Raw genomic sequence first — 19,220 nt, 5'->3', positions numbered from 1 at the left:
CGGAGTCGTACTTACCGAACCCGTACCGGTGGAATCGTTTAAATCCGCATAAACTGGAGGATTGTTTTGCGTAGCTTGCCCCTGCCAATTTATCGAAAGTAAATTACCCGCTAATTATAAGATTTCTACGTAATCAAACGAACGAGCAATAGACGTAGTACAGTTCACGCTCAGTAATCCGCACTTACTCGAGTACAGGTTATTGAATGTCGTTTTGATGTGTTTTGTATAAGCTTTTAGTTTTGTTTATGAACTAATTACTACAGTGCATTTTCATATCGTACAGAGGAAGCTTATAATAAAAAATAGAAATATATTGATCTTTTCAATAATATTTCACTATTTTTTACCAAACACTATTCCATTTCATGAATTTAACTGTCAAAAGTGTGGATTACCGAGCGTGCGGATTAGAAAGGTGTGGATTTCCGAGCGCAAACTGTATTATTATCTAGATGAGAAAAAAAAAAAACACCTAACTACACTAGTTACTAAAATTCATAGGAACATTAATTAATGTAATAGTATAAACTTGAATCAAACGCGTTCTCCTGCTATTTTATGTTTGATAGAAACGATTACGAGAACATTGCTATATTTTAGTGGCTTTGTTTATTTTTTTTTTTTCAGGAATTTTGTTTGTATGCTAAAGGCAGTGTTGTCGCCTTTTAACGTTTCTAATGCTCGCAGTAGGATGCGCAGCAGTTACTGGCCGCATATTTTTTCGTTCATCACATCCACTGTTGCCATTGGCATGACTGTTGAAGAACGACATTCATTTGTTTAGTTTTCGTCAGTGTTTTTGTGATAACATGACTATAAAAATAATAATAATAATAGTTTCAATGGCATTTGACATTTATCTTGTGAATCCTCGTACCTTTACCGATCGTAAGTGACTAAAAAAAAAACAATATTTTCACTTGGCCAGAGCAAAAATCAGTGTTTTTTTGCTGCAGTTAATTAAAACACGAATTTAAAAGAAAAAAAGTGGTACAAAAAACATGGGGAAATCGTATGTGCTTAGCGATTAGCAATTATTAGAATTAATTATGACTGTAAATAACAATTTTAATCCTTATTAAAGATTAATAAAGTTCACCAAAAGCGAATTTATTTTTCATTTTACAATTGATGTGTCAAAGCAGTACAATTTGCTAAAAAAAACTGTCAAATTTAGAAAACTAAGGATCTCCAAATCCGCGTATAAGTGATATCGTGTATCTCGGGGACCGCCTGTACACTCGAAAATGAAAGTCAATTAATGGGTGGAATCGCAAACCGTAACGACTATCGTTATCGTTAATTTTTGTATGGGCCTCCTAGCAACCTATAAAAAAAACTATTTTTTTTATTAATATCTTTTTGCTTACTATTCTGAAAACCTATAGATTATAAAAATTTAAGTTTCCACCAGCTGGAAACTGACCTTCCCACGGCGCATGAAAAAATTATCGTCACGATCTCTTAGCGGTTGAAAGTCGTCCGCATAAATCATGGTTTCGCACTATGTTTTGTTGATAGATCATATCGGCAGTGGCGCGTTAAACGGTGGGCGGACTGAGCGGCCGCCAGGGGCCCCGGCGATCTAGGGGGCCCCGTCATTGTGGATGTTCGACTTCGTATCGAATCTACCCCCCCCCCCCCCCCCCCCTGGATGGGACTTTTATCATGTATTTCAAAAAGACTTATTTTTAATTAAATCATTTTTCCCATCGCTTCACTCACTACATTTTGTCGAGGGCCCCGAACTGCAGAAAACCGGGCCCCATAGTAGTCAAAGCAGCACATTAAATGTTCTAAGAACTCTGCCGATACTTGCACCAAAGTCGCAAGCAAAGAACGCTGCGACACGCGCGCACAGCTCAAATCAATACCTCATCATCGTTGGCGCAAAGTATTGGGCTGAGCGAGAAACCTTCAATTTTTGCTGGTGTGGGTGGCCTGTGCACGAGACACCCAAACCCAAAACCACGCAGAGCAACTTGCTGCTAAAATGGAATGCACAGAACGCTGCGCTTAACACTTTAAGCGCCGTGTCATATAAATTCGTATGACGGTTTTGCTCACCGTTCAGCTTTGCATCTGACGCTCAGTGATTCTCTTGAGAACGAATGAGGTAGGAAAGAGAGAACGAGAACGACATGTGCTACGCCGCTTATCGCCATGAAACAAAAGAGTGAGAACAATGGCACGAGAAACTGTCGCTCTCATTGCTCTCTTGCCATGCGCTACGTGCTCACTCAAAAACTGTGACGTCAGGCCGGCAGTCAAAGTGTTAACTACCACCGAAAACGCGTTACAAAACATAAGCATACAACACACCCAAACAAAAATGTAAAGGTCCCGAAACACAATATCAATACACCGACTCGTAGCCGGTAAAATTAGCAGGAAAAATTGACTAACATCAAGCAAGCAACGGAGCTCCAGTGGGTAGAGGTTTCATTCGAGAAACGATTCCATCGATATCGATGTGTGCGCTTTTCAATTTGGCTTGGATGAAACGTGCCTGTGCTTGTCTGGGGGCCCCTTTGCCCCTTTGCAGATGTGTGCCGAAAACAGACAGCTGTTTTCACGCGAAAAATGGTATTCACATCTCAAGCCTGAGATCGTGGAGCGTGCCTGCTTTTAACCCAAAACCTTAAATTTTCACGCGGGGCCCTACTCAACTTTTGTGGTCAACTGACAAATAGGGGAAATCGGGAAGGGGTGGTATTCATATGTCCAAAAAGGATCTGGGCCATGTTAATATTAAAATGATGTTTTATCACTATTTAGATACAACTTTTTACGTGAAGACAAGATAAAAAACCGTTACAGCTATATTGAAGCCAAAACTCAAAGGTGGTTTACGGGGCCCCAACGATTATGTGGACTCTTCGATGAAGGGGCCCCGTCGGTAAGGGCCCCCGTCGGTAAGGGCCCCCGTCGATAAGGGGCCCCGTGCATATGGTGTCTTGGTGTGGATGGTCGGTGCACGAGCTCACCAAAAAAAAAAACGCGGAGACACTTGCTGCTAAAATCCAATGCACGGAACACAGAACAGAACGCTGCGTTTAACCTCAAAGAAAACCTGTTTCAACAGCCACAAGCACACATCATACACAGACAAAAATTTAAAGGCCTCTAAACAAAATTTCAATACACCGGCTCGTAGCCGGAGAAATTAGCAGGAAAAATTGACACCAAGCTCGCGTCGCTTTAAAAAGCCTAAGAAGGTCCTTTGGTCAACGGTGCTTCAGTGGGTTGAGGTTTCATTCGAGAAATGGTTAAATCGATGTCATTGTGTGCGCTCTTGACTGGGATGAACCGTCTTGTTCTTGTATACGGGGCCCCTGCTACCGCTTTGCGATTGTGTGCCGAAAGCAGACAGCTGTTTCACACGAAAAATGGTATTCACATTCCTGGCCTGGGATAGTGGATTGTGTGTGTCTTTTAATGCAAAAACAAAAATTTTCATTCTTGATCCTAATCAAACACATCAAATTTGTGGACCGAAGAGAAGGGGAAATGGGAAAGGTTTCAGTTAGAAGGAAGGGGGGTATTAAAATACTCAAGGAGCCTATGGACCATGTTCATTTATATATGGTTTTTATCGACTATTTCAATTTTTGTGAATACAACAAGACCAAAAACCGTTACAGCTGCATCTACATACAGCCATATACAGCCATAATACGAAGAACAATCTCCATTGCCTCGGCCATTTGGGGGCCCCGTTGATGATCCCGTCGATTGAGGGGCCCCTTCCATTTGGTGTTGTCAACCCAATATATCCCCATTTTCCCTCCGGGGGTTATGTTTACAATCAGATTTACTATTACTACCAGACCTATCAGAAGCATATTTATTTTATTTATCAGAAGCATTTTACTATCAGAAGCAGAAAACATTTGTCTTTTTAACATGTGCAATATTTATACCTTAGTTGGATGCGCAGAACGCATACTTGCCCACAGCTCAAAACAATATCATTTCATCATCGTTGGCCCAAAGCGTTGTATCAAATGCATTGAACGCTACGCACGATTTGGGTAAAGCGAAAATCCGTTACAAGAGATACCTCACGCAAACTACAAGGACATACGACATTAAAAGGATCCGAAACCGATCTCAACACAACGGTTCGTAGCCATAGAAATTAGCAAGAAAAATTGGCTGACACCAAGCACGCTCTTTTTATCTGTTGAGGTTTCATTCAAGAAACGATACCGATGTCGATGTGTGCGCTCTTTAATTTGGCCTGTGTCTATGTTATCACGCAAAAACTAAGAACTCGTGCCCAGGCTATCTTTTGGGGACTGGACGAAGTGATGGTGGAAAAGCAAGCTGTTGAAGGGTTTGGGTCAAAATTGGAAGGGTCGACGGAAAGAAAATATCGATATGAATGATCGCGTAAAATTTGAACTAATTAAGCTGTCGACAGCGGTCGGCAAAGTCCGGCCCGCCACAATATGCAGTCAGGCCCGAGAAAATATTTGCCCGATTTTGAAAGATAGGAAGATCCTATTTATTAAAAAGTAACTGAACATATTTTAATATGACAATTCATATAGTTAAACTCTTCCAAATTTGATCACCATAACATGGATTGTCGGACCAATCAATATGGTCAAATTTGAGGAGAAATTAGAAAATAGAAACGAATAATTCCATAAAAACCTGACTGTTGATTTTACGAGAACAATGGTTACACACTATTGATTTTTAAGGATGCAACGATTTTCTAGGAGTATTTTTTAAGGAAATGCGCTATCAATTTGTCTGACCTGGCCTTACTTTTCCGTGGCCTCATAATAGTACTGAACGATTGTACGTTTGTCTCGATAATTTTTCAGGTAAGGTTTTTGTATCATCTTCAGATATATCCTGAAACAAATTTGCAACATGGAAGGAAGGGTACATTGAGAAGCGATATTGCGATTTTGCTTAATTTTTTGGAACTTTTTATGACTTTTGCACACTATGCTGCTGACTCTTAATTGAAGAATCTTTGCAATTAATTTTAGTAATTGTAAGTTAATAAAACGAATTTGAAACTTGCTTGGATGATATAATAATTTAAGAAAAACAACAATATAACCAATCGCATTGTTTAATATCATAAACCAGTTATTTTGTGAACTAACTGTAATAATATAATAATGTATGTGTAGAAGAAAAAAATGCATTCTCCTGGCCCTCTACGATCGATCATTTAGAAAGCAACTGATCTAAAGCAGTGGTCTCTGTAGTGTATGCGTGAGGTTTTAGTTTAAGAGTAATATGTATTAGTATATGTGAGTTTAAAGTGTAACTTGTATTTATAATAAAGTGGGTCAGTCTAGTCCAGTCCGTCGATACGTATAGATGTCACAAATTGGCGACGAGGATAAAGTCAAGCCTGTTTTAAACAAGCCCGTAGTAAAAGTCGAAGTGTTAAAAATGAATACTATGGGAAACATTGAGTCCTACGTCTTGCGAGAATGTTTTAAGGAGTACACTAGTCGGCTTGAAATGTTTTTCTTGGTCAACGATGTGTCCGAAGAGAAGAAAGTGCCGATCATGGTGACAATGGCGGGAGCGTCATTGTATTCAGCCGCAGTAAAGATTTGTTCACCGGATGATCCACGAGAAAAGTCGTATAAGGATTTAGTGAATGCCTTAAGTGAATATTTCACACCGGTAGAGAATATCGTGTCGGAGCGCTACCAGTTTCGCAAGCTGAAACAGTCATCGGATCAGTCGATAAACGACTACATTATCAGCCTTAAAGCGAAAGCGCAATCGTGCGATTATGGATCGTTTTTACCGGATGCGCTAAGGGATCAGTTTGTTGCTGGAATCCGAGACCATGAGCTACGGACGCGGTTGCTGAGAGAATCGAGGGTGAAATTTGCAGATGCGTGTGAAATAGCGCGTTCGTGGGAAGCGGCGCAGCAGCAGAACGCAGCGATGGTGGAGAAGGAGATGCATGCGGTAGCGAGCGTGCGTAAAACGCCTGTACAGCAGCAGAGCAAGCAGTTGGAACGAGAGTATGTGTATCGTCGAAGCAGCCAGGAGCAAAAGACAAGTGCGGAGTGTCATCGTTGTGGTCGTGCGCACAATCCTGCAACTTGTCCAGCAAAAGCGTGGAAGTGTTACGTGTGTGGAAAAATGGGACACGTTTCGTCGAAGTGTCGGTTTGCAAAAAAACATATGAGTAACGCTAGTAGAGGTCAGCTACGGAAAGTAGATTGCGATAAAGGTCAAAATCCTCAAGCGATAAAGCCAATGGGAAAAATGTGTGTAAAAGTGAAAATAGCGAGGCGCACTAAATTATTTGAATTAGAACTAATAATAATTCGATCGGAAAGAAGTGTTACGCCACTGCTAGGAAGAAATTGGTTAGATGTTTTGTTCCCGGATTGGAGAAAAGCATTCGAGTTAAAAAGTGTAGATTCAGATGTGCTGGCTTAGTTACAGAAAAAAAAATTCCGTGTACTATTAATGCGTCAAATGAGTCAATTAAGGGATTTGAGGCAAATTTAGTATTGAAAGAGGATTATTGTCCAATTTTTCATAAAGCCTATTCCGTTCCCTTCACCTTACAAAGGAAAGTCGAAGAAGAGTTAAACAAAATGGTCGAAGAAGGTGTGTTAGTGCCAACAAAGTATTCTGAATGGGCGAGTCCTGTGGTAATAGTGGAAAAAGAAAATGGTTCTGTTAGGCTATGTCTAGATGGAAAAGCAACGCTGAATAAGTATTTGTCGATGGAACATTATCCACTTCCAAAAATTGAGGATATATTTGCTAAAATTTCTGATTGGAAATTATTTTGTAAAATCGATTTATCAGGTGCATATTTACAAGTCAAATTGTCCGAGTCTGCGAAACAAATATGCACGATTAATACATCCAAGGGATTGTTCAATTACACACGTATGCCATTTGGAATCCTTTCAGCCCCAGCGATCTTTCAAAGTATAATAGATCAAATATTAAGGAATACGAAAGGATTGGCATATATAGATGACATTATTGTCGGGGGGAAAAATACGGAAGAATGCAAAACGAATTTATATGAAGTAATGGAAAAATTGAACAGTCATAACGTAAAGATTAATGGGAATAAGTCAGTGTTTTATGTGTCACGTATAGAATATTTGGGTCACATTATAACGAGTAACGGAATACACCCAATTGAATCCAAAGTAGAAGCTATTGTTAAAGCACCAGTACCGAGTAATATAAGTCAACTTCAAGCATACTTGGGATTACTGAATTATTACCATAGATTCCTTCCAAATGTATCAACCACATTATACCCTTTATAACAATTGTTGCGAAAAGAGAAAAAGTTTGAATGTACTCAATCATGTCAAGAAGCGTTTGAAAAGTCGAAAATATTGCTATGTGAAAACAGAATGTTAGTTCCATATGACCCCGAAAAACCGTTAGTTTTGCAAGTCGATGCAAGTCCATATGGAATAGGAGCAATTTTGTTGCATGTTATTAATAACGAGGAAAACCCAATTATGTTTGCGTCAGCGTCACTATCAGAAGCTCAAAAGAATTACGCTCAAGTCCATAGAGAAGCGCTAGCGGTTGTATTCGGAGTGAAGAAATTTCACAATTATCTTTACGGAACAAAATTTAGATTAGTAACGGACAACAGTGGAGTCAAAGAGATTTTCAATCCTACGAAAAGAACGTCGAAAATTGCTGTTGCAAGATTACAGAGATGGTCGTTAATACTAGCAAACTATGAGTACACAATAGAACATAGAGCTGGAAGGAAAATGAGCAATGTTGATGCACTGTCGCGTTTACCTTTGTCAGAGGAAAATAAGATAGAGGATACAAAGTTAAGTCTAAAAGTGTTAGAAGAAGCGACAATCGATCTAGAAACACTAACAGAAAGTCAAAAAAGTGATGAAGAGATACGGCAATTATATGAATACGTTAAGAAAGTGTGGCCAAAACAACTAAACCAAGAGTTTATACCATACTTTAAAATAAGGTATCATTTTGGGATTGAGCAAGTAGTCTTATATTTCGACGAAAGAGTGGTGGTACCAAAACGCTTGAAAACGAAAATACTACACCAATTTCATGGAAACCACGAAGGAATAGTTAGAATGAAAATGCACGTAAGGCAACATTTGTGGTGGAGGAAGTTGGATAAAGACATAACTGAATTTGTACAAGCGTGTGAGGTATGTCAAGCACGTCAACCGATAAAGAGAGAAATAGTTGACACCACTTGGAGGAAAGCAGAACAGCCCTTTGAAAGGATACACGTCGATCTATTCTATTTTGAGTCGCGTACGTTATTAATAATCGTAGACGCATATACAAAGTACATTGACGTGAGAGTACTTAATATGTCGAAAGCTACAGATATAATCGAACAGTTAGAGTCAGTCTTTGCTTACTTCGGAAGTCCAAAGGAGTTAGTGTCTGATAACGGTCCTCCGTTTAATTCCGAAGCATTTAAAGTATTTCTAGAAAAACATAAAGTCAAAGTTACAAAATCACCACCATACCACCCACAGTCGAATGGTTTAGCAGAGAGAGGTGTGAGAACTGTCAAGGAAGTGCTGAGTAAATTTTTATTGGATGAAAAAAGCAAACCATTGTCGTTAGTAAGGAAGATAAACAAATTCCTCATAAATTATAGAAATACGCCGCATATAGTAACGAAAGTAACACCATCTAGTAAGATGTTATCATATAGACCAAAAACGCAATACGATGTAACGCATTCTTTTATATCAGATTCCGTCACTAAACCGAACGAACAAAACTACCTAAATGGTAAACAAGATAGAAAGGATCGAAAGGGGAAGTACCAAAGAAACAAAATTTTAGTATATAAATATGGTGAAAAAATATGGTACAGGAATCACTTTAAAGATATATTGCGATGGATACCGGCTACGGTATTAAAGAAAGTTAGCCCCCTCATCTATTTAGTAAATTTAAATGGATCTTCAAGATTAGTCCACATTAATCAAATACGCAAAAGAAGTATCGTAAGGTCAATTCATCCTCCAATAGAAATAGAGAAAGAAGTCAAATTCCATAAAATACGCAAACGGAAACGAAGTGAATCAAGATCGCCCCCGATCAGACGATCTGACAGATTAAAGGGTCAGCCTAGAAGAAAATATTGTAAATAGTGTAAATCCAAGTTAGTCCGGGAGAATGTAGTGTATGCGTGAGGTTTTAGTTTAAGAGTAATATGTATTAGTATATGTGAGTTTAAAGTGTAACTTGTATTTATAATAAAGTGGGTCAGTCTAGTCCAGTCCGTCGATACGTATAGATGTCACAGTCTCCAATCTGTGGTCTGCGGATCACTTGAGACAAACATACTGCAATACAGGGTATTTCCAGTTACTTTCGAATGAAAATATTGTTTTTTCCACGTGCAAAAGGTTATCGCTGTGACCGATTGAAAATGAAGTGGCCGTAATTCGAAGCAAGACGGTACTTCAGTATTCATTGTAAAGGTAAACACCAACCTAAAAGCAAACTATTGTTTTCATGTTATGCTCACGATGACGATTTTAAATCAAATGGTCCGTACTATGAAACACGAGCTGGAAACTGTAAAGTAGATAAGAAAATATCGTTTACAACCATCATTCTCGTCAATAAAAGACAAACGTAACTAGCTTAGCGAAAACGATAACTTTCCGACCTTTAACTTCTTTTGAGTATAAATAAAACCAACTCCGATCATGGCAGGTCAGATTTGTTCGGATTGTCAGGATAGAACTAAGCCCATCCATCATCTATCGACTTCTCATTTAAGGAGTTTAATTATGTCCTCCTACCCAAGGCAAGCCCTCTAAACTCCAACGTCCTAAAGGTTTTTATGATCGCCTAGACGATCAAGTGTCGAAAGTCCGCTTCGAAACAGTATCCACAGTACCCAAAATTTGAACATACCACAAAGCCTTTCTGATATTACTGATTGTTTAGTCATTGATATCGATTAAAAATTGGCGAAAAAAAGTATAGAAATTGGGGTTTTTATTGATGCGCAGGATGGCAGTCCATTCTGCTCATGTTCATTTCTGTTTCATAAAGTTTTATACAGATGTGAACTGTATTTTGTCGAAACAAGTTTGTTGATTTGGTATGCACTCACGGTTACCACAAAATTTCTGCAAGAGCAGCAAAGTGGTGTGAAGATTTTTCTCAACCAAAACGTTAATTCCGCAAGCCGAATATGCACCTAAAATTTTATCGGGATGTCTGTAACTGCAGCAAACTTAGAAAATTTGCAGTTCATGATTCGTACACCATTTCACACCCCCCCCCCCCCCCCCACCCCGTCGATGGATTTGGTAAAGGGGCCCCGCCTACCATAACGCCTAGGGCCTCGGAGAGGCTTAACCCGCCACTGCATATCAGCCATATCATTGAGGCAAGATTCACTATATGCAGATATTGGGGAAATTAGAGACGCATAACATACCATCTCTTCAATTACTTAAATGTTGCATATGCTAGCATAGCCAGGGTAAAACTATACGACGCTATGAACTCTTTTGAAATTCCGGCCATACTGACAAGGTTAGTTATAATGACTATGTCCAACGTCATTGCCACATGAAGGTGGATGGAAATCTCTCAGGGCCTTTTGCTACCACCATAAGGTCCACGCCAGGGGGACGGGCTTGCCTGTCTCCTATTCAACTTGGTTCTAGAAAGGGCCATCCGCGACTCGAGGTTGGAGACTACGGGAACCATCTTCTATAAGTCAACCCAGATCCTGGCATACGCTGATGATATATACATTGGAGTCGGCTCTCCTATGTAGCAGAAGCCTACCAAGGGATCGAGAAGGTGGCAGCTATCCTCGGATTGCAGATAAACGAGGTAAACACCAAACTGATGGTGGCAACATCAGCGGCCCTACCAATAAACAATCACAACCTACGTAGCCGTGACTTACAGACAGATGAACGAACTTTTGAACTCGTCTCACAATTCACATATGTCGGTTCAAGGTTCAGTACCGACAATAGCATAGATGAGTTGTGAGCAATGACGCCGGCTGCCAACTTTTCATTCTACAGTCTGAGATAGCAGTTCACCTCAAAGAACCTCGCGACAGGTTCTGGCAATATGGGTTATGGGCCATTTCCAAATCTGATGAAACCCTTATGGCCGCGCTCGAGAGGATGATGCTCTGAAGGATTCTTGGCCCCATATGTGTAGAAGGACAAGGAGCCGTTATAACGAAGAGCTATACGAGATGTACGGCGACCTCACTGTCGTGCTGCGTATCAAGCTCGCCAGGCTCCGGTGGGCTGGCCATGTTGTACATTTGGAAATGGACGACCCTGTCCGTAAAGTCTTTAAGGCCGCCCACAAAGACAGAGCGGGCGTGGTAGACCAAAATTGTAGAGGTAAGATGGCGTGGAGGTATCCGTCATTAAAGCTGAGATAACGGATTGGAAAAGGGAAATGCGAGACCGTCAACGGTTTCGGACACTTCTGAGGCAGGCCAAGACCGTATAGCGGAAGTAGCGCCGCATAAGTAAGTTAATAAGTATCAACAAGGACTTCAACTACCATAGCTATAAAAATGGTTTATGGGTATGCTGTGTATCAGTACTGTGCACTAGTACTGAGTCAAACGTTTCATTTCAGGACGCAACTTGAAGTCGAATGCGAGTCTATCAGAATCGATTCCGACCCAGGGGTGCAGCTTGAGCGTAAGGCCGGTATCGAAATCATGTTCGACCCGTGATAAGGGACAATCGGTGCAATGAAGCATAAGTGACATCGATATGTTGGTACAGCGAGTTCAGCTCGAGTTCAGCAACCTACTTTGGTTCGACCCAACCTCGGGGTCGCTTATGCTTTATTGTACCTACTGAGCCTTTCGGGTCGATCCGAATGACTCCAGGTCACTGGTAGAAGTTCCAGGCGATTTATGGCGGATCTAAAATAAGCGATCGCGTATAATCATAGCGTGTAAATTACATATTTAGCCTTAATTCTCTAGTTACCGACTTCATTAGAGGTTTCTATCTCAGCCTTCGGCTTAAGATGATAGGTCAAAATGGAGTCTGGTGGTGTAGTTTTGGACACTCTTGCAACAGGTCAAGATCGCGCATTAGTTGTAACTCCGAATGAAGAAAGTGGGCATATAGGCTACAGATAATTGGCTTCATAACGGTTACATATTTGTACAACATTTCATTCAACAATCTTTTCTTCTTCTCCTTTCTTTTCTTCTTTGGCACATTAACTGTCGCTGGTCAAGTCCTGCCTCTACCACTAGAGGACTTGTCTTTCAGCGACATATTTTTTAACCATTGCAGGAAAGTTCGTATGGGGAAAGGACTACGTATGGAGGCACGGTCCAATCGGGGCTTGAACCCATGACGTGTATGTTGTTCGTTTGGAATATGCTAACCCATGAAAACACATTCATAAATACAAAAATATAAACTAGACACACCGCAATTTAACTGGAAAACAAACGACTCTTAGCCTACTATGATTGTTAATTTGACGATGAAACATTGCAATCGAGCAGATGTTAGCCGGCATCGCGAATAAATGAACTCTTTTTAACAGTCGGTTAAAGTTCATTTTGGTTTAACTGAGTTCATTTGTTGTTCATTCCTGTTAAAATAAACGACCGTCAAAACAGTTAACGACTGCTCGATATCGCATATAGGTCAACAAGGGGAAAAAATTCGAGCAATATAATTGAACGACTGTTAATTTATATCGCATACGCTCTTGACAGTCGTTTGTTTAACGACGGCATAGGACAGTCGTTAATATTAACAAATGAACTCAATGCGTTCGCGATGCCAAATTCTAGCAATTTTTAACGACTGTTAATTTTAAACCATTTCTTTCGCGATGCCAGCTGTTGTCTTTTTTAACCGTCGTTTATTTTGACGACTTCCATTGGCGATCCCACCCAATGTCGGCAAAAAATGTCATCGAATAAAACATTCTTGACGTGATTGGAGAATGAAATAGTGAAAATTGTATGCGAAGCTTCAAATCGTGACAAGGTAGGCCAAAAGGCTTTCAATCCGTCCCGCGAAGAACTTCTGCAGCTATTTTAATGAGGCAGATGTAGATTGTAGATTATAAGACCGCGGGACCATGAGGCTTTCTCAACCTCTCATTAAAGTTTTTCAAGCACTCAAAACTCGTCTGCAGACGCGTACCGTGGCCGTCGTCAGTTTTTCTCACTCTGAGAAACTGATATAGACACTCAAGCTTTATTTGAAGCTTAAAAAAATAGTTTTGATTGTATGCTTTTTGAAGTTTTTCAATTCAACCGATTAACTAAAATTACAATTACTCATATTTCAAATAGCCAATCGCTGCATCGTCAACTTTCTCAAATATCGAAAAAGATTCTCAAACCGATGTTATGCCAATTCTACAAACGTTGAGAACATAGGTTTCTCAAAAGCACTTATGAGTGCCTGAGAAAATGAGCGTTGAGGAACCCCATGGCCCCACGGCCTCAAAGATTTTCATACCGATTATGTGCCAACACACAGTCACATATTTTCATCCAATTTCTTACATTGAGGTATTCTGGACGATTCGCAAATCATGTAACGAAATATCATTTTCTCACTTAATTGATTAGACTACTCTTAAGTAGTATTGCGCAAACCTTCACGCTTTAAAGAGGAGAGGTAGAGCAACACTCTGGTACCGTTTCCAATGAACTATCGATGACGATCGATAGTTCATTCTATACAAGGATTCACTGATAAACTGGTTTTTGGTTCATTTTTAGCCAAAATTTGTCCACTGGGGGACCGTTCAATTCATTTTTGTTCATTTCAGAGTCATTGTTGGAAAAGTTTCGTCTTATAGTATCAGCTTAAAAATCTCTTTATTTTGGCAGAACGTGCTGTCACAGTGATCTGAATATTTGACAACCAGAAATATCACGTGGTGCAACAGTCCTTGCACGTAGTGCAAATAAAGAATTTATATTGTTTGTTACACATGAAATGCACGGCCTCAGATAAATTTATTTCATCAAGAGGTCCCAGGCCGTGGAGTGCGAAACAAGTAATTTCGTCGTGTTTTGTGAGCTATAGACTTTTCCAATTTTATCACTGAATTTTGTTAAGATGGGCCAAGACACTATCAATTTCGATAAATTGAACGATACATCGAATTTTTGGACCTGACAAAAGAAGATACTTTCGTTTCTTCGTACGCGTGACCTGTACAAATTTGTTCAGCCAGTCTCAAACACCGAAATAGGACGAGGACAAACTTTGGCTGGCTGTAGGATGAATTTTCCTAGCTATCGAAAATCATGTCACCCATCACTTCGGGAAGGATGATTTCCCTCTTCAAATATGGGAGATACAGCGGAAGACGTACGCTGAATCCGGCCAGGGTCTGCACCTGCAGGCGGCCATGACGCTTTTAAACGCGTATCATTCGGAGTACGATTCGAAGGACGAATACATCGGACGGATGATGGATGGTGACGGGGCACCGAAGTGGGAATCATTTTCGAAGACAGCATCGTGGCGCTATTTATGGTGGGTGATTTTGGTGCTGAATATGAATCTTATCGTCAAACTTAAATTGGCAGTGGGCAGAAAATCACGGTCGAGCAAGTGAATACAGGGTTTTTGGAGTTGACACCTATGAAGATTTCAGCCGGATCAAATGCGTAGGGTGTGGTAAAATGGGGCATTTCAGGAGCAAATGTCCCTAGTGTCCGTCAGGTTCCGTACCTCTCTATAGATGGTAAAGAATTAAAAATGTTTTGTATGTGCGTTTTATGTGTCGCTTGATTCGATCTCCTGATCGCATCGCATTGAATTAGAAAATGGCATTTGCAGAATTTTTAGCAAGCCGGAAGGAACGCTTATGATTGAGGCGAAGGCGTTGGGTGTAACATACAAGGCTGACGCCAGCAATATCAGATGTGCACTTGCAGTGAACGAGGAGTCCCAAATAACCAAGATATAAAAAACGCCACCAATTTTATGTACAGCTGTTCCCCGAGATACGACTGTATTTGGGACTGAAAAAATGTTAGTCCAAATAGTCGTATGTCGAATATCTGTGATAATACAGTTCATAATCGAAATTGAAGAGTCGGAATCTATAAAACCGTGTATTTTATTTAAAATGATGTACGATAATGTATCAATGTTCCTCCAAAAGCCGTTTACGCGACAAAGATATTCAAGACCGGGTAGTTGTGAAATCTGTGTAAATGTGTTTGGTATCAGCGGTTATCAGCAAAGAAATTCAAAAATATATATTAATTTGTCAATGTCTCCATGACATCTTTAAACTGTTCAAATCGAAATCGTTGTATCTGCGAATCGTCGTAACTCGAGGGGGTTGTAACTCGGAGGACGCCTGTACTAAAAATAGTTCAAGCTGGTTTCAAAACTTTGAATGTAGGATTGAGTGTTTGTAGTTGTGCCAATCCGTAAAGTAATGAACACGATCCAAAAACTGTAAGGTTTGTGGCCTAGACATCAATCAAGCACACGGCCGCTGAAACAGGCAACTTGAATGTTGTTGAAGCATATTTCGATTTTGCTTGTTCACACATGATGACTCATTAACCCTGCCACTGGCAACCAAAAAAACATCACATTCTAGGCAACCGGGCTACCCGAGTAGCCTACGACTTTGGAGGCTTATAACTTTTGAATGCGTAATCCAATACTGATGCAATATTCTGATGAAAACTAAATAAACTGATGCAGTTTCTATAGCTGTGCATAGATTGGTTCAACTCACTACTGTTTTTTAGTTACAGTGTAGCACTGATTATCCGGGCTCTTCGGGACTCGACCTCGCACGGATAGTCGAATAACACTGATAATGGGTCAAAGTATTTATTTAGGCTGGAAATAGACGAACCGAGATCGTCGCGATACCGCGAAATTCGCGCCTTGTTTATAACAATTGTAGAACAGTTGGGCTGTCAAATCTTCCGCGCCTCCAGTCGCGCCTGCTGTTTCGCAGAGATACCCAACTTCGATGTTGCTGAGATTTTCGCGATAGCACGAACCGATTATTTTTACTTTTTCTGGTGAATTTGTGTGAAAACTCATGACGAGAAACGAATTTTGTATTATATTTTGCATGAATTATGTAAAATAAATATTTTGAATCGCAAATTGATAAAATGATATTGCTTCTTGGCCCATTCAATCGTCACCAGACCTCGGATGGTTCCATACACGAACCGCGATTATCTCGCCTATCTGTCACATTTTATAACAGAATTGACAGCTCAAGTCATACGCGATTTTCGCGGTACCGCGACGATCTCGGTTCGTCTATTTCCAGCCTTATAACAAAATCCTGGCTTGTTTTTGAAATCAATATTATGTTTTGGTAAAACCTAGCCAGTTTTATAGACTTTATGTTTTTCCGATGAGACTATTTGAAATGTGCCATGAATTATAGCGTATTTTGTTATGATAAAATGTTCTGGTAACCGTTATTTCAAATATCCTCTTCAGCACGAAATGTCATCTATGTATTGAACTGTCATTTTTCAACAGCACGGATAAACGGACAAACGGATAAAAGGTTCCCGGATAAAAGGCGTTCCACTGCATTACTTTTCAAATTTGACAGGATTGAAAAAAAACACAAAATGTAAAAAATATTTTTTCTGTTTTGTAGTTTTGAGAACTGTATGCTACACGTCTTGCATAAATTGTTCCGAATTTTTCTATGAGCCATAAAAAAGCTAAAGGAGTTTTTATTTGAATAAAAACAACACGCCAGTTTTCATAATTTTATAAAATCCACATCTGCGACAAATGCAAAACTTAATAAAATGGTCTCTATTGATAAGATATGTTGATTATACATTGTTTTGTGTATGGAACACTCTGTTGTATGAGAGGTGATGACTGTCACTGCATTTGACGTGACGCAACCTGGATGCCGTCCGGATTCACTCCGATCTGGCGTCAACAAACTGAACTAGATCAATCAGCGGCGTTAGCTCGTGAACTACTCTTCTGCAATTAATTCTTTTCATTTACATTATTCAATAAAGTGAACATAATACGCATCATTTTTGGTGTTATAAGTGGTATCCTAACAAAAGTGCGATCTAGAAAGGTACTGCGATCCAGTAAAAGTGCGATTAGGAATCTGATCCACACACTTACAAAACTGTATATTGCGTAGCAAAAAATGGCTACCATCGACTCTGAAACTGTTGTGGGCAGCCGTGCCGACCCCTGGACTTGCCGTGGCAGTTGCGCTGCCACCGTTTCCAGGGAGACGACAGTGTGTACACGCACACTGTCGCACACACTAAGCGCGCAAGGCTTAGTGTGTGCCGAACGCCGAGCAGAGTGTGTTTGCTAGCCGATCGAACAGGAGCTCTCGGCAGGGGCGCTCGGTGCGGCTGGTGCGCGGCCACCGCACGTATTATTTTAAAGTGTGTTGTATCAGTTCTGTTGATTGTGTTTTATTATTTATTTTGTATGTTTAATAAGTGTTTAAATAAAGTACGAAAGTTATAAACATAACAGTGGCGGACGATGATGGGATCCTCCTGCGTAAGGGGGATCCCAACAAAAACCCACGGACGCCATCGCGATCGGGCCCATCTCGTTTTTGCTGCATCATCGCAGCGACCATCGCGTTGGCACCGGTCTCCGTGCTTGCGGGATACCGAGAACGGTTTGGGTCGCCACCGCCGCCAACACCGAGGCCCCCGGCTGCCGTCCCATCATTGGCGAGCACAGGGGCAGCCAAGCACACACTCTCGGCGACAAGGAAGGTCGTCGGGCTGCAGCTCATCAACGCCAGCAGCTCCACAGGCGAGGCAGCTTTCCGCCTTGCTGCTGGATCTTCGGATGGGCGTCACATCCGCCCATGCTGCAGCCCCCAGTTTCATCTGGCGAGGACGCATTCCGCCCAGCTGCAGCAGCAGCACGGCAAGGATCCATCGGCGACGAGCAATACCGCCCCGGCTCGAGCTCAGCACATCATCAGCGAGGCAGCAATTTCTCCGCGGCTAGAGCTCTGCCTCACATTACGGCGACGTAACATTCCGCCCCGGCAGCACAACAAAGATCCATCGACGACGAGCAATACCGCCCCGGCTCGAGCTCAGCGCATCATCGGCGAGGCAGCAATTCCGCCGCGGCTCGAGCCCTGCCTCTCACCACGGCGACGTACCATTCCGCCTCGACAGCACAACAGGATCGGCAACGCACAAGTTGCATCGGCTGCAACACAGCAGCACACATCGGCGCGAACGCTTTCGCCCTGGCTGTAGTTGAACAGGTGTCGCCAATTGCGCCTCGGCTACAGCCACAGTGTCCAGAGGGGACGAAGTAGCATGCCGTCCCGGCTGCAGTCGAACGGGCATCGCCAATTGCGCCCCGACTGCAGCCACAGCATAAAAGAAGGGCGATGAGCCATGCCGCCCTGGCTGCAGCCCCGTTCCAACGGGACACACATTTTTCTCCGGCTGCAGCCAAAGCATCGTAGGAGGGCGAGGAACCATGCCGCTCGAGTATTTTCATCTCTGCCGCCCGTCATCGAAAAAAAACATCGCTGCTGTCATCATCATCATCGTCATCATCATCGCGGCATCATCATCATCGCGGCACCTTCATCATCGCGGCATCATCATCATCATCGTTATCATCATCGTCATCATCATTGCCGTCACACCATCGCCGCCGTCCCAGGGAGCGGCACAGCAGCAGCATTACCGCCGCGTTATCTCCATCGCGGTGCGGGCCGAGAGCAGCAGCAAGCGCTGCTCAGCGCGCCAACATCGGGGTCCCCATATCTTGGCAGCATCGGCCGGAAGGGTTCACCACGCCGGTATTCCCTTGGTGGAATACCCCCGCGTCGTTTCGAGCCCTTCGGTACTAAAAGGGGGAGATGTTGTGGGCAGCCGTGCCGACCCCTGGACTTGCCGTGGCAGTTGCGCTGCCACCGGTCAACGTCCAGGGGGACGACAGCGTGTACACGCACACTGTCGCACACACTAAGCGCGCAAGGCTTAGTGTGTGCCGAGCACCGAGCAGAGTGTGTTTGCGAGCCAATCGAGCAGGAGCTCTCGGCAGGGGCGCTCAGTGCGGCTGGTGCGCGGCCACTGCACGTATTATTTTAAAGTGTATTGTGTATTGTGTATCTTATTTCTTATCTTATAGCTCTGTAATGAGATGGGATCCGAAGCCCTCCGAGGGATAACACAGGCTCTCCCATCC

General features: G+C 41.9%; 1 protein-coding gene across 2 annotated transcripts in view; it reads right to left on the bottom strand.

Annotated features, from left to right (window-relative positions):
- LOC121591975 overlaps nt 1-19,220 on the bottom strand; it is a 234,985-nt gene that overhangs the window by 3,310 nt on the left and 212,455 nt on the right. Inside the window, exon 18 of one of the 2 annotated variants that reach the window (XM_041913110.1) lies at nt 1-85. This exon is cut by the window's left edge and continues 160 nt beyond it. In XM_041913110.1, the coding sequence (XP_041769044.1) occupies nt 1-85 (85 nt within the window). The remainder of the gene's footprint in view (nt 86-19,220) is intronic. The other variant, XM_041913109.1, reaches the window with a different exon arrangement.

Source organism: Anopheles merus, chromosome 2L (assembly GCF_017562075.2).
Source record: "Anopheles merus strain MAF chromosome 2L, AmerM5.1, whole genome shotgun sequence".
NCBI lineage: Eukaryota > Metazoa > Arthropoda > Insecta > Diptera > Culicidae > Anopheles > Anopheles merus.
Note: the sequence above shows the minus strand (reverse complement) of the source record. Positions and strands in the feature narration are given on the sequence as shown.